Source organism: Drosophila hydei, unplaced genomic scaffold (assembly GCF_003285905.1).
Source record: "Drosophila hydei strain 15085-1641.00,03,60 unplaced genomic scaffold, DhydRS2 tig00008114-arrow-pilon, whole genome shotgun sequence".
NCBI classification, from domain to species: domain Eukaryota; kingdom Metazoa; phylum Arthropoda; class Insecta; order Diptera; family Drosophilidae; genus Drosophila; species Drosophila hydei.
Genome location: NW_022045827.1, coordinates 4,877,742 through 4,899,820, shown reverse-complemented (window position 1 = coordinate 4,899,820; position 22,079 = coordinate 4,877,742). Strand labels below are relative to the sequence as shown.

The 22,079-nt window shown below is 38.2% G+C and overlaps 2 protein-coding genes across 4 annotated transcripts; both read right to left on the bottom strand.

Moving 5' to 3' along the window:
- Positions 1-10,468: 10,468 nt before the first annotated feature.
- Positions 10,469-15,367, bottom strand: LOC111592916 (ethanolaminephosphotransferase 1). 3 transcript variants are annotated; one of them, XM_030224412.1, is made up of 9 exons: positions 14,847-15,367; positions 13,362-13,430; positions 13,107-13,296; positions 12,788-13,044; positions 11,980-12,134; positions 11,739-11,919; positions 11,471-11,680; positions 11,367-11,408; positions 10,469-10,834 (listed from the first exon to the last, which is right to left on the bottom strand). In XM_030224412.1, exons 1-9 carry the CDS (start codon positions 14,901-14,903, stop codon positions 10,748-10,750), a joined length of 1,248 nt encoding a protein of 415 aa, XP_030080272.1. In that variant the 5' UTR covers positions 14,904-15,367; the 3' UTR covers positions 10,469-10,747. The 3 variants fall into 3 exon arrangements, 1 of the variants encoding a protein (XP_030080272.1); XR_003944275.1 differs by having other exon boundaries at positions 10,753-11,004; positions 11,080-11,408; XR_003944276.1 differs by having other exon boundaries at positions 10,756-10,834; positions 11,080-11,408.
- Positions 15,368-16,970: 1,603 nt separating this feature from the next.
- LOC111592904 (alpha-aminoadipic semialdehyde synthase, mitochondrial) lies at positions 16,971-21,836 on the bottom strand. Its single transcript, XM_023305352.2, has 8 exons — positions 21,639-21,836; positions 21,433-21,579; positions 19,950-20,126; positions 19,508-19,886; positions 18,873-19,447; positions 17,536-18,691; positions 17,301-17,477; positions 16,971-17,237 (listed from the first exon to the last, which is right to left on the bottom strand). Exons 1-8 carry the CDS (start codon positions 21,696-21,698, stop codon positions 17,119-17,121), a joined length of 2,790 nt encoding a protein of 929 aa, XP_023161120.2. The 5' UTR covers positions 21,699-21,836; the 3' UTR covers positions 16,971-17,118.
- Between the last annotated feature and the right edge of the window lie 243 nt (positions 21,837-22,079).

Here is a 22,079-nt window from a genome sequence, read left to right as displayed (position 1 = left end):
GACGAGTAAAATAAAAACGAAGGAAAATGCTGAGAAAATTTCATTTTCAAATTGCACCCCAGTGACACATTTTGCAAACCCAATCCGTTTGCACACACACACACGGAGGGAGAGAGAGATAGAGAGTGCCCCAGTTGAGGCGTCACCTAGTATGCTCCCTAGACAATTGGAAAACTTTGAGGCGACTTTTTGCGTATTTCCATTGCGAGGAGTTTTCATTGTTTTTCTTACGACTCATTTCCCGTTTTAATTCCTAGGCGCCTCGGCGACTTTCTGCATCATTTGCTACGACAAATTTGCGCTGCCAAACCAGCTGGGCGTTCTCTCTATATACATATAAATGCGAAATGGGCGTGGCATAACCGTTCGTGTCCATTGATAATGTCAAAGGAGTTGTGTGTCTGTTGCATTAGCCGGATTTTAAATATTTGCCTTTGGCATACTAAGCCCCAAATTGCTTGGCCCACTAAGTGTTCAATTACCGAGAACTACGTAGCCAAAGACAGACAGAGAGATGCCTTGCCAGCCGTGGAATGCTCAAGATAATGACAAGGAGTCGCACGGGGCGTATACGCAACCAATGATGGTCCACATTGATAGCAGCTGCTGCGATTGATGGCTGGCTGCTATGGCAACCTGCGCTACGACTGCTATGGCTGCTGTGGCTGCTGGTGTCCAGCAATTGGTTTAAATTTTATTTATGAGCTGCCATCAAATCAGCATAAGTAGGTTAAACGCAAATGTCAATCGTAAATTCGCTGACTTGGCCCGTAAAACGCCAAATAAATTAAATTGTCGCGTTTCACAGCTGAGCTGAAGTACGTGGCCACGAATCCGTCAACCCACCAGATTGCCTACGGAATAAAACTCGGCTGTTTGCCGCAATATTTCATAAACTTGAGCTCTCCATCTCTGCGAATTAGCTAATGCTAACATATACATATATATATATATATGTATATATATATGCATATACATCGAATGGCATAATCCTATGACAGCGTTTGCTTAGCCAAAGTGCCGGATCAGATTGACTCAAGGAATTGTCTGAATTTGAGCAGCAGCAGCAGAAGACCCCAGTTGGTCATGCTAATGGCAACCTGCTGCAGCTGTTGGTTTAGGCGCCGAAACACTTCTCGACTTTGCCATCAATATTATTCCAACTAAGTTTAAACATAATCAGAGTCTGTCTCTCTCTCTGTCTCTCTATCTGTCTGCCTGTCTCTGATTTATATTATCGATTCGTTTTCTTAGAGAACAACCAATTTATAGTCTGTGCTGCAAAATATATCAAGCTCGTGCTGTCGAAATCAATATGCTAAGAGCAATTAACATTTAATTAGAATTCGCACTTAAAACCACAAATCAATTCATTAAATGGAATGCAATGAACATAAATTGATAGTGTTTTCTGATATTATAAATAGATGCATATATAGATGATGTATGTCTATATATACATATATATGCAAATATACAGCTCCAAGTATATTAAATTGTTTAGCTTTATTAACAACTTTAATAAGTCTTGAAGTCATTTATATTTATATTAATATAATTTAACTTTATTCTTACATAATATTTATTAAAGAGTAAATATTTTATTTTAAGTTATTTTATTTTATTATAATTATTTATATATTAATTGTATACATATATATTGTATTTATATATATATTGTATGTGCCTAGTAGAATTATATTTTAGTTGTTTCAATAACATGATGAGTAGATGCATCCATAGAAATATATCTGCTCAATTTGATTCTCTCTTGCACTCAGCATTAAGCTGATAATTTGGTCTATGACATGATAATTGATATAGTTTGGAATATCTTATTCTAAGAGAGAGTTAAGCATAACAGCTTCTCATTCATTGAACTCAAGTCTTCTACAAGTTTCTTCACTTAAAACCCTTGGCTTATATACCTAGAATGGTACTCTTAAACCTACTTGCAGTCAAGAAAAGTCTCATACATATCATGTTTCCATTTCTCTCCCTATTCTATATGAAAGACAACTTTTTTTGGAAAAATATGGATTCTTAATATCCATGTGTATTCACAGATTTTCCCTGTCTTTAGAGCTTTTTATAATATTCATTTTATTTAAAAAAAAAAAGATCTCTTAAACTTTGCCAGACTCTAACTGGAATATTCTGAACCAGATCGTATATAATATTATAATTATTTTTGTCAAGTATTCATGCTGAAATATTCTGCCAGCTGCCTAAAAGGTGTTGTGGCTTATAATTCTTAAAGTTTTTAAATACTACGAAAGAAATACTATAAAATAAATATTTCTGCTTGAGCCCTGATTTTTAAAAATTTAAAGCAAAGTAAGATTGAAAATTATTTATAATGAAACATAGTTAACCGAAGTTATTTATGCTTTCTTATAAAAATATATATTATATATATTATGCATAATATATTTTATATATTATATATTTTGTATATTATATATATATTATATATTTAATATATTACACATATTATCTTCGCCCTTTTCCTTCTCCCTTTTCTGTCAGCTTTTAACAATCTTCTTAGATATACATTTACTTCTTTAAATTCTACAACTAATTCAGAAAACTCAGTCCAAATATGAAAGTTAGTTAAAGCCATTCTTCTTCCTGTTCTTCTTCCTCTTTTACTCCTACTCTGCTCAAATTAGTCAAAAAGAAAAAAACATTTTACTTTGCTATTTAAAGACCATTAAACTCTCTTTAGTAATTTACCAAAGTAATTGCCATAGCATATGATATCATATCGTATTTATATACGACAAGGTTGCTAGAGTTACAAAACATCCTTAAATAAAACTTCAGTCCCCAAGTGCCACATGTCGTCATGCTGCTCTGTCCCCTTTTATAAGGCAAATATGCCATACCTAAAGATAATAAACCAAAGTAAGACTTTTTTCTACAGAGAAAGATTCAAGTAGAGTATAAATAAAATAATTTCATTAACGATAGTTTTCAATCAGTCAGCTATATTTTGTCATTTCTACCTATATCAAGCATAACTGACTCGTGCGCTCTTAGGTAACTAAAAAGCAAGAAAAGTAAAGCAAAAAAAAAAAACAAGTTTATAGCAGACAGAGCTGCCTATACTCAATTTCTTTGCTTCATGAAGAGGAACATGAATCACTTAAGGATTGCTAAGACTCACACACGCACACACACTTTGAAATCAAAGTGGGTATAGACCAAGAAATTACCACGCTAGCAGCTAGAGAGCTACGTACAAGAAGTTTTCCACTCAGTGAGCTTTAACTTTAGATGGCTCGCTGCTCGAATGGCGACTCCATGAGTGCGGGAGCCATGGCAGCCAGGAGGCGAGAGCGACCAGTACAGTAAAAGCTCAACTACGGCTGCCCACTAATGATGGGGCTGGGTAGGAGCTTACCACTCATGTCAGACTTGTCCTTGGCTGGGTTAAACCTGTTAACGTTAAGTTTGCAGCCATTGTGAAGCTTGTTGGTCTATAAATTGACTGGTCGTAGCTCAGCTCAGCCGTGCGCACTACTTGACCACACATTGGCGCATTGTCACGCGCGCTCTCCCAACCTGCCACACACAGACGCGCTGAGATGAGGCAGCTACCAGCATATTCATCAATAGAGCAAATGCCACAGTGTTCATCCAATTTCAGCTGAAACTCGGCTTGTTGTTGGGTTAACAAAAAAAATCTGTTAAAATAAATCACAACAATTTGTACATTTTCGCCTCGTTGGCCAGAAACGAAGACGTTATATATATATAAGGTGACGATGATGGCGTTGGCGGCACACACACATGGCTAAAAACCAGCAGCTGCTTTTTGGGCCTGACTAAAAAGGACAATGTCTGCTTGACTTGATTTTTTGTGCTATTAAGTTGTCATTTGGCTGCGGGTATACTTATCTTTGCATCTGTGTATGTGTCTGTGTGTGTGTGTGTGTGTGTGTGTGGGTGTATATTTGTGCACGTGACCACAGCTATCAGTCGGCTGCTTCCTGCTCAACTTATGACAACTTTGATTGCAGTCAATTTATTAACAGCTTTGTAAATGTAGCCAAAGCCAGCATTTGACCAGGTAACGGAGCGGCCTGTGGCATGTGGCATGTGGCAGCTGGCAGCTGGCAGCTGTTGGGTGTCGGGATTGAGCATTACAAATGCCTGACATAATTGTTTAACGCCATGTTTTTAATTAGCCGCCACACATGGACGTAAAATACAAAGCCAAATACAAAAAGCATGTCAGACAAACAAAAGGACATGATAAACGTTTGTGTAGGAATACAGGAGACAAAAAAAAAACGAAATGGAAAACAAAGGCTGCGTATGCTTGCCAGGATATATATACGTATATATGCTTAAAACCCTATTACCATGGTAATCCTTTTGACAAATGAATTTTAACATGCCCTCGCACACACACACACACACGCACACACACACCTCCACAGCTCAATGTCAGTTGGCACTGTGATAGACGCACCGCGAAAAAGTATGCTATGAAATGTGAATGTGACGGCAGCTATGTAGCTATGTGTGTGTGTGTGTGTGTGAGGGAGAGTGTGCGCTCATGCGCCTATGTCTAGCTTACATGCACGTAAATATGCCTACGCACATATTACAATATGCGAGTGTGCACAATCCAAAACAGTTAACTCTGATTTGCTGCCACTCAGCGATCTGACTCGTTGCCCCGACTGGACGAGCCTAATGTAACCATGTTTAGAAGCTTTAAATGAATTGAAGGCGAAGTCTATCCAAATTTTGTAATATCTTTGGCAGTATTCATGCTCGCATCGATGGTTATTTTAGCTATTTTATGTATAACTAAAAGTCGTTATGGATCCTCTGCAAACTAAGGTTACTTCATGCATGCTAACCTTTGCCCTTTGTCCTTCTATGCGAATCTCAAGATTTGCTAGCAGGCTTACAGCCGCTTAGTCTCTAGCATGCCCTCTCCCTAATTCAATTTTCTTGTTTTCCCGCTTTCTCTGGCTTCCTGCTTTTGTGCTCTCTTTTCTATTTTCTCTTTCTTATATTCTTATATCTCTAAATCTTCGCGATCTCTCATTTTTTTCTTCTAATCTCTCTCACTCTCTTCCTTCTCTCACTCTCACTCTAAACCTCTTTTTCTCTTGCTCTCCTTCCCTCTATTTTGTTATCTCTCGCTCTCTAATTTTTCTATCTTTTTTTCTATCTCTCTCTCTCTCTCTTGCTCCGTCTTTCTTTCTTTCTTGCTCTCGCTCGCTCTTTTTCTCTCTCTCAATCTCACTCCCTCTTTCTTGCTCCCTCTTTCTTGCTCCCTCTTCCTTGCTCCCTCTTTCTTGCTCTCTCTTTCTCTCTCTCTCTTTCCTGTTATCTCTTTCTTGCTCTCTCTTTCTTGCTCTCGCTCGCTCTTTTTCTCTCTCTCAATCTCACTCCCTCTTTCTCGCTCTCTCTTTCTTGCTCTCTCTCTATGTCTCTGTCTCTCTCTCTCAATCTCAATCTCACTCTCACTCTCACTCTCACTCTCACTCTCACTCTCACTTTCACTCTCACTCTCACTCTCACTCTCACTCTCACTCTCACTCTCACTCTCACTCTCACTCTCACTCTCACTCTCACTCTCACTCTCACTCTCACTCTCACTCTCACTCTCACTCTCACTCTCACTCTCACTCTCACTCTCACTCTCACTCTCACTCTCACTCTCACTCTCACTCTCACTCTCACTCTCTCTCTCACTCTCTCTCTCTCTCTCACTCTCTCTCTCACTCTCACTCTCACTCTCACTCTCACTCTCACTCTCACTCTCACTCTCACTCTCACTCTCCCTGCCTTTTTCCTTTTTCCCTGCCTCTTTATATCTCTCTGTCTATCTCTCCATCTTTCCCATCTCTCTTTCTCTGCTGCTTTCCCTTTCTTTATATACAAAATTCCAAGCAAAAAACGGCCCCTTTCCGAAGCTTATATGAAGACGAAAATTTTCTGGGCATGGGGTTCCTTATAATCCATTACAAATTGAAGTCTGTAGAGATTTGGACTAAAATAAATATGCATTCATGATGCCTAAAAGGTTTTGCAATATTTTTTTTTTTGGGAAATACCCTATAGAACTAGAAGTTATTATTTATATGTTCCCAGCATTAAAGACATTTTGTTAAATTCTGAAGCAAAACCCTGTGATTGGCGAGTGCTTGGCGCATTCGGTTTTCTCATCGACAGAAAATGATGAAAAATATTGAATCAGCATATGGAGCTACGTTTGTGATCGGTTGTCAGGTAACCCAGCCGGTAGCAGCTGGAGAGCATGTAGGGTGGCTCCTTTGATAACAAACAAATAACGCACGCGACCCCGATATAAAAATTCAATAGTCCTCGTGCGACTCGGGGCGGGAAGCTCTTTGAAATCATCTACATCATCAATTTTTGCTTAGTTTTTGCCCGAGTGGGGAGCGAAACTCGGGCACGCACTTTGGTGCTCCCGTAGCGGCCATAGAATCAACCAATGCACACAGTGGGAAGCCAATTTCGGTAGCTTTCGCTGTTGCTGTTGCTGCTGCTGCTGTTGCTGTTGCTGTTGCCGTTGCTTTTGCCCTGCCAACAAACTCGCAAATCGCAAGCTTCGCTGCCTGATGCCTGGCAATAAAATATTCATTTACTTGACATTTGTTGTTGTTGTTGTTGTTGCTTCACAGGATGCATCATTCAAGTCGAGTCCGTGGCACGCCCACCACAGCATCGGTTCAGCATTTGACACGCTTTTGGGACTCACACACCGGCAACTTTTTGCACCCTTCATAAAAAATGTAATTTTCAAAAACATTTGGAAATTTCAAATTGAATTTGCCGCACGCTTGAAGTTTGCTGCTTTGGATCCGGCCCCCTCCACCTCGCTCCCTTAACAACTGTATGCAAAGCATCTTCAAGATTACGCGAACAGCCCAGCGCGGCCCAGACCCGTTCCAATACATAAAAGAGGAGCCCAAGTTTTAGGCTGAGGCTTTGGGGGTTTAGTTGCGGGTGGCGGCTTTGCTGGTGTAAGTGACATGAAAGGCGCACAAAGCACAAAAACCTTTAATAACTTTACGCTCTTTGTTTTCAAGTGCACTTTGCCAAGTGTGTGCCACGCCCATTCGACGCCTACACTTCCGCCAGCCGGCACCCACCGCCAGCGACTGCACAACTTCCGCTTTGAAGTTTGTGTCGCACGCGTTTCTTTTGGAGCCCGGCCTCAGTCAAACTACACCAAGCCAACAGGACGAGTCCTTTAAAACAAGCTGCCCAGCCATGCCCAAAAAAAAAAAACGAACTTCAGCCCATCCCAATGTATAATTTATGACCTATTTATTGTCAATAAATGCAGCCTCCGAGCGACCATTTCGAGCGCTGCGACTAAATAAAGACAAATGAACCATCAGTTTAGTGGGTGGATCGAGACATGTGCTTACACACACACACACACACACACACACATATAAATACTTCGCATCCGCATAAAAAACAATGGCAACTGAGGTACTCATCACACACGCCAAATGGGCAGTTTTTCCCTTATCTTTTTCTGCTTTTAAAGCAAATTTATGGCCCAGTCGATGTCGATATTTTAGCTGTTTTATCACATCTAAGAGACAAAATGTTCGTAATCTTTAATTTATGTAAATTTTATGCTCATCAATATTATTGTTTTTATTTAAGAGCTTAATATTTGATGAGACTTGTTTAGGATGAATTTTTAAATAATTTAATAATATTTTAATATTTTAATTAATAGCTTTTTTAGCAGATGTTAAAGGTAAACTCTGACCAAATGTAGCCAGCGAGTTAAGGGCTGCGCCTAGAAGCTCAGCAAGTAAGCTAAATTTTCAGATACTATAAATGATCTTTTTTAGCAAGCTTTTAATGCTAAATGTATATCATTTTATTGGTCTCAATTTCGATTGCTGGAAATCAAGAAACTAGTCTAAAAGTCTAGCCTGTTTACTTGATTAGTTAAGCCTCTGAGTCTATGTCCTAATTATACATAGAAAAAAACTTTTTCATATAGCTGAGTTTGCTAGTTTTTTTTTGAGCTTCAGCTTGCTAAACAATTTTAAATGTGTTTGCCAATAGCAATTTAAGCCTAAGAAGATACATATATCATTAATATTTAAAATTAATTTAGTAAAATTAATAGTAAGCGATAAATCTAATATAAGCTTATACTACTGAAGTACTTAATGAAAACATTGACCTTTACCTTTACCAAATAAGCAAATTATCTCCATGACATTAGACGTTTTTTTGTTAGACCATAAATGAGTATAGGTCAAAGATCATAGCGTATAGAGTATAGATTATTGGGTGTTAGGTAAAATGTATAGGGTATGAGGTACAGTGTATAATGAATAGGCTGTAAGGCACAAGGTATAATGTATAGAGTATAAGCTATTGGAAATAGTGTATGGGATATAAAGTACTAGGCATAATATATGGAGTATAAGATATCGGGTATAGAGTTTTATGTAAGTTTACTATAGTGTATGAAGTATATAGTATAGGTATATGGGATATAAGCTACAGGGAAGGATAAATTAAGCGGGGCTTAAGCCAGCAAAAAACTAAACATGTTTTTTGCAATTTTAATTAATTAATTAATCGCATATCGTATAGCGTACATCGTATATTGTATATCGTATATCGTATATAGTATATCGTACATCGTATATTGTATATCGTATATCATATATCGTATATCGTATACCATATATCGTATGTCATATATCATACGAGTCATACTAAGATCTACAAGCAGACTATCTCAGAGTTAAGCACTATTATTATTAAGGTATGCTCCATGGCTTCAACATTTACAGACGCTTGCTGCAAGCATTTGGCAGCGCTTAACAATATTATGCAGCCTCTACCCACACTGGCGCTTAACGTAATCTATAAAACAGGAAAACAGGCAAGGAAAAACCACCCACTGAGGTTTACACAAAGTTAAAATATCCCTTTAAACGATCCGTCGTTCAATGTTTGCGTGTGTGTGTGTGTGTGTGTAGGTAAAATGGCATCAAATATAATAACGACCACAACAATGCGTGACATGCATGCAAAAATTGTTGGCCTTAAAGTGTGCATTAGCTGAAGCTCAGAGTGTGAGTGTGACTGTGCGTGTGTCTGTGTGTGTAATATTTTTCAAACACATATACGCCAAATCACTTTCTAAATGCAATGCCAATAAAAAAGCAGACCGAAGTGTTGAAATATATATATGTATATACATATATATATATATATATATATAAATAGATATGGGCTAGATATGTGTGCAGCCGCAGATATAATTTGTTGCTGCTGACAGAAGCGTGTCGCAGCCCGAGGCAAGTAGCAAATGAGAAATGAGAAATGGATGCGCTACGTGACAATGGCAAAGCGGAACTGCTAAAAGGCCTGCGAAATCCCTATATACATATATATATAGAGCTGAGAATCTTTAAACTATTACAAAAGTTTTCAAAATTTTGATTTCTATACGCCAGAAATTATTGTGAGCACAGATAAAGTAGTTCTAGAATTTAAACAATTTTGAATAATATAAAAAGTAATAATATTTAAAAATGTTAATAAATATGTTTAATTTAATGAAGTTAAAGTTATATATAAGAAGAATCTAGTGAGAAAGGCGTGTTTAAAGTAAAGGCTTTGATAGTAATATAATATTGGCTTACATTGTAATACAAGCAAAGCATTCAATGCTTTACTCTAAACTTAAAAATCAATTTATTAGCTGTAATATTAAATGCACTTTTCTATAATGTTGTTGTTTTTTGAAAATGTTGATCACGAATCACTCAATGCATTTCTGTATAGATATGTAGATATGAGGGTTTGCAGGTATGTAGGCATGTAGGTATGTAGATATAGGGGTATGGAAGTTTATAGTATAGAAGTTTCTCATTTTGCAGCATACTAGAAAAACTATATTCTCTGAGATATATCAATTATACTATATTCTAAACGTGGCCTACAGTTCCATGCCTATTTAAAGTCAAGCTATCCATATATCTATCTGCATCTATATAAATTATATTTATTTTATATTTATATAACTAAGCACAGTATTATTTAAGCTTTATAGTTATAGTAGTAGAGTATTTTTTATCTCAAACATTTACCTTCATTAGAATTTCAAATAATTCTTTTAACATTACCAGATTTTCACTTAAAACAATTATCTTTACTCAGAATTCCTCATATTTGCTTAAGCTTCTTATAATTGATATAAATTTCCAGAAAAGTTTTGAATTAAACTTTTTTAAACAATATATGGCTTGACTCAGTTTTGGTTTCATGCCAAAAATAAATTTTGTCTTTTGCCTCGATTTAACATGAAAATTCGAAGATATGTATATTATATTTTTATATATATATTTTTTTAATTTTTATAAATATTCAATATTAAACATAGTTTTATTAAATTTCCAAAATGCAATAAAACATTAATTGATTTAATTGAAATTGACATTTATTCAGCAAAATGGGATGCACACAACTGCCATCTGGCGGGCAAATTGTGCAACTCAGCAAAGCTTTCGCTAGAAAGCTTGCCGTAAATAAGTCTAGGGAATAAGGCACTCGGTAAGCTTTTGTTTGCGCTGCTTAACAGTAACATTTTTTTTTGGTATGACTTCAACTTAGACTAAGAAACCATTTATAAGAAACTTTACACAACTGTACTTAGTAAAGACGTTTGGACAAGACAAAAAGAGTCCAAACGGCTTTTCAATTAGACTTCCTCGACGGTTTCCGTGGCTTTTGTGGCATCGACGGCCTCGTTCAGTTCCGCAGCGGTATTGGCCGTCGTCTTTGTTATCTATAGAAATTATAATGCGGGCTTTAAGATAATATTGCTTAGCTGATTTTCCGTTAGCTGAATGCATTTAATACTTATCGGAACATGCAGTTAGGGGTCATAGCACATGCTATTTGCAGCTGCCTTATCATGCAGTTAAGTACCAGTTATATATCTATACATGTGTTGATCTACAGATATTTAGTATATATACTATATTCTTAGACTAGGTTAGATTAAAATAGGATTTCTTGGGTGAACTTTACCATTACATTGATGCGGCGCATGAGAGAGACTGAGAGAGAGAGCTTATATACTGTTTATGGATCACTTAAACTTAGACCAGAGCGAGGCGAAATAGAATTTTGTAACACCCAACATTTATATCACATATAAAATGGCCAACCATTTGGTTTTCTTTAACGATTTGTTGAAATTTTTGACTTTTCTTTGTTGATTTCAGTTAGTTATGTAATTAGTTTCAATGACTTTTCAGGGATTTGTTATTATTTTGGTATGTATGTTCAACGGAATTGCTGTGGGATATTCTTACTTTGAAGCAACGAATCTTAAAATGGTTACACATTTCCGTGACCTATATAGATAGAGGATTTGGATATTATATAGAAATACATGGAAATATATGTGTGTCCTTACCACACCAAAGCCATAATGCCAGTGGGCCAATGTAACAAATATTGTCAAGCCATGGACGAGCCAGCGCTCACCCTGAGCCGTCAGATCCGTGCCCAGCACCTGCTCATACCAAGGGAAACAGCAGACGCCCACGGTGGCCACCAAAGGCCACATGAGTATATTGAAGCTATCGCAACGTGTATCCGACATTTGGGCCACGATCAGGCGGCACTATGAAAGCAAGGGTTAAAGCTACTTCTAGAATAGTTTCTATAGATTGAAAACTTACTGCAATATTGGAAAAGATAGTGCCATAGAGTATCCACAATATGCGCGGCTCCAGATTAATAACTTTATTGCGTGAGAAGAACGACCAAACGACGGTTATTACGAACAACCAGAGAAAGGCGAAGAACGGACGCAACATCTCCATCATGGGACGCATTTTGCCCGTCTTATTCTTATAAGAGCTGCAAAGATTAAAACATATTACAGCCAGATTGAGATATCCACACGAATATAATACTTACAGATATATATTCCTTATAATGATGGGGTGACTGGACAGAATGCCGGAGCCAATTAGGCCCACCTCAAATACATTTGCCACCGTAAAGCCATAAAAGCTCGAGCGATAAATTTCAGGACCCACGAGCGTGGCCACAAAAAGCATCAAGCTGACGCCCTAAAATTTATTAATCATTTATAACAGTTTTTAATTAATTATAAACGTTTGTAATAGCTTGGAGCAGTGTATAACAGTTTTAAGCATCTTATAATTGTATAGCTCAGAGCAGTTGATAAAAGTTTAAAACTGCACAAAATACTTTTGATCAAATTATAATTTTGTATAACAGTTTATAGTAAGTAATAATAGTTTTAAACTACATATATTAAAATATATATATAATTTTAGATATATTACAATATAAAAGTTTGATACCATTTATAAGAGTTTATAACAGTAATTGAGAGTTTATAAAGTTATTACGAGCTCATATTTTATGAGTTTATATATTTTATGAGCGTTTATAACTGATTGAAAATGCTTGGAAGCCATTATAACAGTTGATACTTGAAAGTTTTATAGTTTCTAGCTGGTTATAAAAGGTTAAAACTGTTTATAACAGTTTATAACTTTGTATAAAAGCTTATAACTTTAATAGCAGTTCATAAATGTTTATAAATATTGAAACTGCTTGAATACTTTATAATTTCGTTGTTAATACCAGCTTATAGCTATTTCTAACAAATTGTCACAGTTCATATCGTCTAAAAACTGTTTCAAAAAATTTATAACAGTTTATAACAACTTACAATTCATTTAAACACACTTACCCACATGGTAAAGTCGTAACCCCAGGGCAAAAACATAACACCTGTATTATATTTTTCCACATGTGTAAAATAGAAATTGAGAAATACGTTCCAAATAACGAAGTACATGCGTATGGGTGGCAAATCTTCGGTACCAAATAGTGAGAAGATATAGATGGGTATGAGTGCCGCCGAATAGGAGTCCAGACCATGATCAAAGAGCTCGCCCAGCGGCCCACTCGTGCCAGTGCGGCGAGCCTGTTTGCCATCCATGCCATCTATTGGAAAATAATCCAGCTGAAAGCGATTCGTCGGAGATAATTCTGTTTAGCAGACTCACCCAAATTGTAGTAGATAAGAATATTTATGGCAGCCACGGTCCACACCCAGCCAGGCACTGTATTACCCACGGCCTTATCATTGGCCGCCGTAAAGTCCCAGTCGTAGTTGGCTATCAATAGGAAGTTCACCACGGTCATGAGAAAACCCACAAAGGTGAGCAGATTGGGTGCCAACCATTTTGGTAAATACTGCAAAGCAATAAAGGGATCTATGAAAGACCTCTTAGCGCTTCGATTCGAGAGAGAATACATACCTTAACGCAAGCATTCCAGAAGGGATGCATAACATAGACACTCAGATAGCTGGTGTCTATGCTGTTGTACTAGAAGAGAAATATGACTAGGTATTATGACGGATCATATCATATATATAAACTTATTGACAATCAATGGTCAGCCCTCGCCAAATATTTTCGCAACTATTTGAACATAAATTCAGTTTTAGAAATACCCCTGCCTAAAATACAACTTAATCTACAAATACTTTCGACTGACAACCTATAAATAGGTTTCACTTTCTTTCTTGGTAGTACTTACGCCCATTAGGGGGACCTCAAAATAGCGCGATTGTTTACGCTTGAAGTTTATTTAATTTTAATATACCAAAACAATTGCTCGAATAAAAGTCCCTTGTAATCAAATTACTCCACATTACATTGAAATTTCTATACATAAACTATAGCTAATATTGTGATATTTATATATATTTCTTGACAATGCAATCTGAGAGTTTTATATTTCCCATCTAATATCTATGGCAATTATTTCCAAGATTATAATAATATTTTTTATATGACTTAAGATTCCAGAAATTAAGTGTGCAATATTAAATTGCCAGTAATATAGAAATATATAGTTTTATGTCAGCTTTATGCTTTATGGTTCCATTCATAAGCGTATGTGTTTGAGCTTCTCTCTGTCTCCTCTGTCTTGCCTTTCTTTCTTCATCTTCAACTTATGGAATAATCTCAATTATAGCCTTACGAAAAACTTGAAGCCAGCTCTCTTGGATACAGATAAGAGTTTATATAAGTCTGGAAATTTTCAAAGTGAAGTGTACTTCAACGTATCACCAGAACTATATATTGATTTTTTAATCAGTAATCTTTTCTGTAATTATTTATACCTCTCTTTCTCTCTCTTTCCCTCTCTGCTTTACTGTCACTGTTTCTCTATCTTTTATTTATAGGTTAATCTCCTGTACAAATTCCATTCAATCTGTCAAGCCGGGAACTATCTCTCTAAAGACAGCACATGCTTTATTCGCAGTTCAATGCCTTTTCTGCGGGATTTACGAAACAAAAAAAATGTGTTTAGCATCATCCGGTCTATTAAATGGATGACCTAGGCCTAGTCATGCCTAGGGCCGATTTGATAAGCCACCAAAATGTCTACATGTAGAACACATGCCGGTGACAGTGACAGTGACATTGACAGAAAAGACAACAACAACAAATAAATCTTCCCATTGCCCAATTCTTAGATTAATCATGCGATCCTCTCTATATGTATGGCATATATATATTTATAGCGCACTAACCGGAACTCATCGTAAGCCTGATAATAACTGATTGCCTTTGTAATAAAATTGATTGAGTGACTGCGACTGTGACTGAGGCGCCTTTAAAATATACATGGGGCATTGATTTTTTTATACCTTCTTATTAAGGTTCGTGTTGCAGGTGCGCTTCGGCTTGTATTTATTTGTTTGTATGTAGTCTAAGCCATTTAATACTCACCTTGTAACGCTCGAAGCCCCGCAAATGGGTTTCCGACAAATAGCGCATGTTGGCCATATTGTTCTTGTTTTCTTATATATGTATATATTGTTGTATTGCAATGATAACAGCGGAGCACAGTTATAATATTGATATATTTATGACCTTTGCCTGTGGGGTCAAATGCAAGTAACTGTCTTCGATATAAACATTTTACGAAACGTTTTAGTTGGGAAATTTCAGCAGCTGTTCACCACCGGCACGCACTTCTCTTCGAAAAAATAAACTTATGCTTCTTCTTCTTCTTTATTTTTATGACTACAAACCATAAATTAAATAATCGTTTATATAGACACACGGGATGCCGTTCGCCTGCGGTTCCCGTTGCTCCTCTTGCTATTGCTGTTTTTGTTGTTGTTATTGTTGGCACGCAACACGCAAACAACCGTTACTAATATATATAACAGTTATTTATATATAGAACAGGCGAAGGCACTTGCGAGACAATGACGATTTGCGACTGCCTCAGCACTGTGTATTATCAAGACTGAAGACGAACTGCTGGCTGGCTGGCCGGCAGTTCGAGCGCAGCCCAAAAATTAAAAAAAAAAATCAACTAGGAATATTGCGGTCGGATGACAACAACTGCGCTATACTCTATATGCAGCCAGAATAAAGCTTAACTGAAGCTTTAAGACTGCAAACTGAATTTCAATTGACTTTTAAGAGTTTCTGTAAGCTATGTGTGGGCGTGGCTTTAGTAAAATTAAATTAATAGTAAAAGCAAATCATTCAACTCTCTTGAAACACTCACACTTTCTTACACGTTTATAAAACTGTTCAAATATATTTAAAAATATTTGCAAGCATAGCTAAGGCCTACATACACTTCTTTTCGCATAGCGTACAGTGTATAAAAAAATCCAAGCGCTTAATTTACAACGCCGACTGCGGCTGAGCTTCGGTAGTTCGCTCTGCTTTCCACTAATCCCATTGCACACATTGTTATCGCACAGTTTGCGACTCTCTTTAGAATTCATACACACACACACACAGAATGAGCGTAAGACAGAGAGAGAGAGCGAAAGACACGCCTGCACACATGTGCACAAGTGTGCGTATGTGTGAATTTGCATTGAATGAATTAAAATTTGTAAAAGTTAAACAAGTGCTAGTAGAAGGGGGTTATTGGTTATCATGTTAGACTCTTCGCTGATAGCCCCAATCTCTGGGACAAAGTATTTAACAAATATGCGAGGTGTGATTATTTATTCGAGTCCCAATTTAGATTGCCCAGCGAAAACCCTAAAAATGAACGGAAACCTCATCATGTGAATGTTGGAGCTCTGGGGCTACGTTAGTTAGCTTGCACTTGACTAAATATGGAACATAATACATATACATTATATGTATGTATGTATGTACTTAAACATATTTATTTATGATTTTGAAATAGTTCAAGTTCAACTGATAACCTAAAAAAAATAAAGCTAACGGGTTGCCAAGTGATTAACAAATTGACAACATACTGACGACAGCAAACCAAATCTATTAAAAGAAAAAAACATGTGCATATGGAAGCCTAGTTTTTTGTAGAACATAACATGAAATGTTAAATAATAGTGGCGAAAATAGAAAATAATATAGGAGAATATGGTGCAATATATTAAATAGATTAATTTTGATATTTATGAAAATTATCTTTTTTATTTTAGATTAAGTTTTTGAACTACTTTTTAGGAATGGAAAAGCAAGCTTTACAAAATAGAAATTTCAACAAAATACCCATCGAATATGGAACTTTTCAAACTAATTTAAATATTAGGCAATATCTTTAAAAACTTTAAGCTTACGTAGTGCAGCATACAAAAAAGGATATATATAGAGTTAAATAATTTATTTACGAGTTAATTATATAATCTTTTAAAAGAGAACCAATTACCACATTGAGAACCAACTATATATACATATTCAAAACCAACTGATAAAAATATTCCATTTTATGTTTAATGTTTTGATTAATCACAATTGTCTACAAAATTTATTATAGAAAATTTGAAATTTGAACGTTCATTTCCTGCATGAAAGCAAAATTATAATCATAATACATATCATACTAATAAGTATATATAAAGTATATAGATAACAGGTGCAGTCTTATCAAAATTTCGCCTGACTGAAAATGTAATGAAAACAAGTCTTTGTTTATAAATAATAAAACAAACAGATAACAAGCATAAAATTAAAATTCAATTGGAAAAGTTTCGCTAATTCGGCATTTTTTTTTTTTTTACTAGTGGAGCCATCTGGAAGTCTCCGTGGCAGTCAGACCCTCGGAGCGCAGGCGCTGCAACATGGGACGATAGATGTCCGGCGTGAAGGGCAGCAAAACTCCGCGTTCCTGGATTTCACCTGGCATAAAGAAATGTAAAGTGGGTGAATATACCCATATAACGTCTATAGAGTATTACTAACCATCCAATATCATTTTGGCTGCAATGGCAGCTGGCTTGCCCACAGTCATGGCCATGGCGGAGTGTCCTTGGGGCTGGCCATAGACGACAAAGTTAATGCCGCGCTCCTCGCGACGACCGTCGGGCCAGCGAATGCCCACCTCGTGACGCAGCACGACCAAATCACGCTCCTCACGCTCTGCAGGGAAGTTCTGGATAAGTCAGTCCTTAGTCGACCCAAAGTCGTTTGCACTTACCAAATGCCAAGCGCTTGGACAAATAATGACTGAGCGTATCCAGCGGCGAGTGCAGCTTGACCACGGGCGTCTCTTCCAGCAGACCCAGACTCTCGATGCCATCCACATCGCCCAGGCGCTCGACTAGCTTCTGCTTGAGGTTCTCGTAGAAGATGCTCGTGTCGGACAGGCCCAGCAGATGAATGACCAGCTGTCGCCAGGTCACATCCGGTCCACTGGGATGCAGCAGAGCATTTGGCTCTGGATCGATCAAGCCCAGCAGCTGCATCGGCTTAATGGACTCCGAGAAGCCCTTGTAGCGTATGGTGCCACGCAGCAGGGTGTGCACATCCCTGCCCAGGCCATAGAGTGCGCCATATTTGGTGGAGTCCCGATTGGGGAAGCCCTCCAGTGCAAAGCCGGGCAAAAAGTCCAAGCTGCGCGGATTGGACATTAGCTCACCGCCACCAGAGATCTCCACAATCTGGCCCTGGCTCAAGTACTTCGCCGCCGACAGCGTGTTGAGCAGCACGCCCCTTGGCGACCAGGAGAACTTGTAGCGCAGCGCATTATTCGAGTGCTCCGGTGCGGGCAGGCCGCCGCAGTAGCTGACAAAGGATTCGACAACGGCGCCCTTCTCCTGCACTTCGTGTATGCACTCCAGCGCCAACAGATGATCGATGCCTGGATCCAAGCCCACCTCGTTCATGATGGTCACGCCATTGGCGCGTGCCTCCTCGTGCAGCTCCGAAATCTCGTCGTTCAGATAGCTGGCGGTCACCATGTGCGTCTTTTCCGCCACGCAGTAGCGCGCAATCATGCCATGGAGACTGTAAGGCAGCAGTGAGACAACCACATCGGCCTTGCCGCACAGCTCCTGCAGATGGCCCGTGCTCTCGTGTACATCCAAATAGACGCTATCGACGCCGGCGTATTGCTGTGCCAGGCGATCGGCCTCCTCCTTGACCTGCGAACAGACCGTTATGCTCACATCCTTCTCCCGGTGCAGCCACTCGACCAGCGGAGCCGAGACCATGCCAGCGCCCAGCACCAAAACCTTCTTCTGTGCCTCGGAACGTCCCTCCATCTTGTGGCGGGAACGATTGCTCTGCGCCTCGCGCAACTCTTGTATGTACTGGAAGCTCTCGGTCAGCTCCCCATTGCTAGCGATAATTGCCTAAGGGAGTGAAAGACCCATATTAAGAGAGCGATTGCCAAACACAGTGAGCACTGAAATTATGTGCACACTTGATAACGCTATGACTGATAAGCTAAAGCTGAGGGGCGTTGTGTATACTGAGCAAATATGCGAGGGATGTTTGAGCAATTCTTAGACTAGTGGAACCTTGCTTACTCACCGACTGTATGGGATAGGTAAAGTGTTCCTCGTGCAACGGCTTCTTGGCGTCGCTCTTGATGATGTCGTGGACATGGGGCGTTAATAGCTCGCCAAAGAGATCCGTTGATTCGCGCGGCAGCTGCGTGGGCATATTATCAATAGAGCAGACCAGCACACCGGGTCCCTTAAAGCTCTTGGTATCCTTATTGCGATCCGCGTCGTACAGACAGAAGGGCGTGTCGATGGTGGTGCACTCATTCATGAACTCAATGGAGCCGCCGGGATCGGCGGATATGTCACAAATGGCGAGCATGCGATGCGGCAGAGCAGGACTGCCTTTGCTAGTGGGCAGCCAAGGTGTGTTGGCCGGACGTAAGAGATTCTTGGCATCCGGTATGCTGATCAACTTTGGACTACCAACGGCCCAGTAGATGCCATTGACAATGACCGAAGCGTAGGCCGCGATCTTCTGGCTAAATGTGGAAATGTAACGCTCGGGAAACTCATCATACTCTTTGGCATCAAAGCCGCCGCCCTCGCGACGTTCCAAATGATCCGAGCGGCTCACCTCGCAGCCGTATAGCTTATTTGTATCTAGACAAAGGAAGAAATCCCTTAAGCAATCGAACTATCTCTCTGATCTTCAGTACTTACTGCCATGCTCGGCTACCTTGCGCAGCATCTCTGGCGGCACATACTCAACAGGCAGCTCGGAGAAGACCTCTTGCGCGCCCTGGGACACATTGCCGGAGCCCGAGAACACAAAGGTCAAAGGTCCAATTGACTTGGGCATCATGCCCAGCGAAATCTCGTAGCCGCAGTCACGTATCGCCTGGCGGGCCATCGAGGAGTTGCGATAGTTGTGGGCGGGTCCGATGTGCATGAAGGGCGTATGATGTCCCAGTGCCAGCAGACGCAATCCAATGCCATGCAGTATGTTAACCATGCCAGCAACACCGGCATACTTGCCAAACGCCACCTGGCGGGCGCCGCGCTCATCAATGATGCGCTCATAGTCAATGAGGCGGATTTTCTACGTAGCAAAAGTGGCAAGGGAATTAGAAGAGTTCAGATGGGAAGATTAATGATTTGCAACCTTTTCGAGTATGGCATCTAGCAAGGGCATATTGGACTCTTGCGCCTTGATCGTATGCGAGAAGAAGCAATAGGTTTTGCCAGGTATAAGCGCATCGATGGGCACCTGTTTGACGCCAAAAATGACCGAAGCATCGCTAATGTCCTCCTGGATTTGAGCTCCAGCATGCATGTATGCCTATATCAAAAGAAAGATTATATATTTTTTGTAAGTTAAGAGTTCCCAGAATTTTTCTTATCTAATCAACAATTTGCCCAAATATTACTCGACACCTCTGCTCATAATTTTCCCAATTTTTATTTCTACTTATCCGTAATCTAACCAGAAGATTTGATAATTCGATAGTCAACATAATGCGCAACATTAAAAGATTAATAGTCTAGCTAATTGGTATATTTTTAGATCAGAAGAAAGAACTAACAATGACTGCGAGATACCCTGTAAGCACTTAATTATTTACCTTTTATAATAAATAATTTATTTATATATGTAAATATTATATTTTTCAGAAAATTTATTATTATTTATTTTTTAATTATTTTTTAAATATTATTTTATTGTTTATATTTTTTTTCTATTTCCTATAATTTTATTATAAAAATTTTTTTTAAATAATTATTTATTAATATTTACATACTTTTTTAATGTTTATTTTACTATTTTTACTATATTTTACAAATGTATTTTTTATTTATACATTTTGTATACTATCATAATATATATCTATACATATATATATAATGATAAATAATTAATAAATAATTATTTAAAAAAATATATATATATATTTTCTTTATTATATTATTGTATTATTGTAATAATTATTATTTTGATTATTTATTTTATTTTATAACTAAAAATCTCAACTTCATTCAAAAAGTTTTCAAATTTACAATCTATTAATATGCTTTGAAAATATACTACAATTTTTATGATCAAAATTATGAATTCTGCACTGCAATATAAAAATCAATTTAATACTTTTTATTATTATTTTCCTTATGTTCATTTTTATACAACAAATTTAAAAATCTACTTCTTTTCATTCCAAAATATATTCAAAAAAAAAATAAAAACAAAAATACTTCAACTATAAATAACTGAAGCATAAATAAGCAATGTCCTTGGCAACTAATCTGATTTCGATTTCACATCACAGCTATTATCAAGCTATTATTGTTTTGAAAATGCCAATCAAATAAATATTGTTTTTCGTAAAGTTCATTTATATATATTATCTGAGGAAACAAACGAAAAGGTTGACTGAAAACATGTTCCCAGCGAGATAACATGAAATTACGCTACATTCGCAGCTCTTGACTGCTGCCAAGGCCAACGATTGCCAAATTTAGAGCTTATCTGGCAAAAAAAACTTTTATGATGCACTCCATATGGACTACATCAGGCGACTCTGTAACTAAGCCCACGTATAACATGATGATTAAGCTTAATTATATTCGCATCTGATTCTGGGCTCACTCACCTGCATGGGATAGGCGCGCCGATTGGAGGGCTGGACAATGACTTTAACGCCCTGTTTGACCAACTTCTGGACATGGGTGGGTCCGAATGGAGCACGTCGCTCCCACACTGATTGATCCTCGCGACGTATGGCAATCACTCGGCCATGCTATAATTAATATATAGATTCATAATTCATCAACGGATGCTGGCTTGACGCCCACTCACATGACGCTGCCTGGTGAGCGCAGGCGCGATCGTTGCGCGCAATTGTAGGAAACGCGACATATTCTGTCTGTCACTTGTCAATCAGAATGAAGAGTATGCACTCTATATATATATATATATTTGTGGGGATTTATTATAATGATCCGAAATGCTGATGCCGCTGCAAGATCCGTCAGCACTGAGCACTCGATGCGTTCTAAAAACCCTACCAGCGAGAAGTCGACGCGCCTCTATCAGCGGCACGAACAGACCGAACGACACACGGACGGACCCACGTTGGGCGATAAGCCGGACACACACAAGGCATAATGGAGCGTCTCTGGGCAGCGTGTAAACCTAATAAAATAACAAGAGGCGTGTTAAGAGCTCTCTCTTTCTCTTTACCATTTATATGAATACTTAGGAGGTCGAGTGAAAGTGTTTCAAGTCTAAAAATTTTCC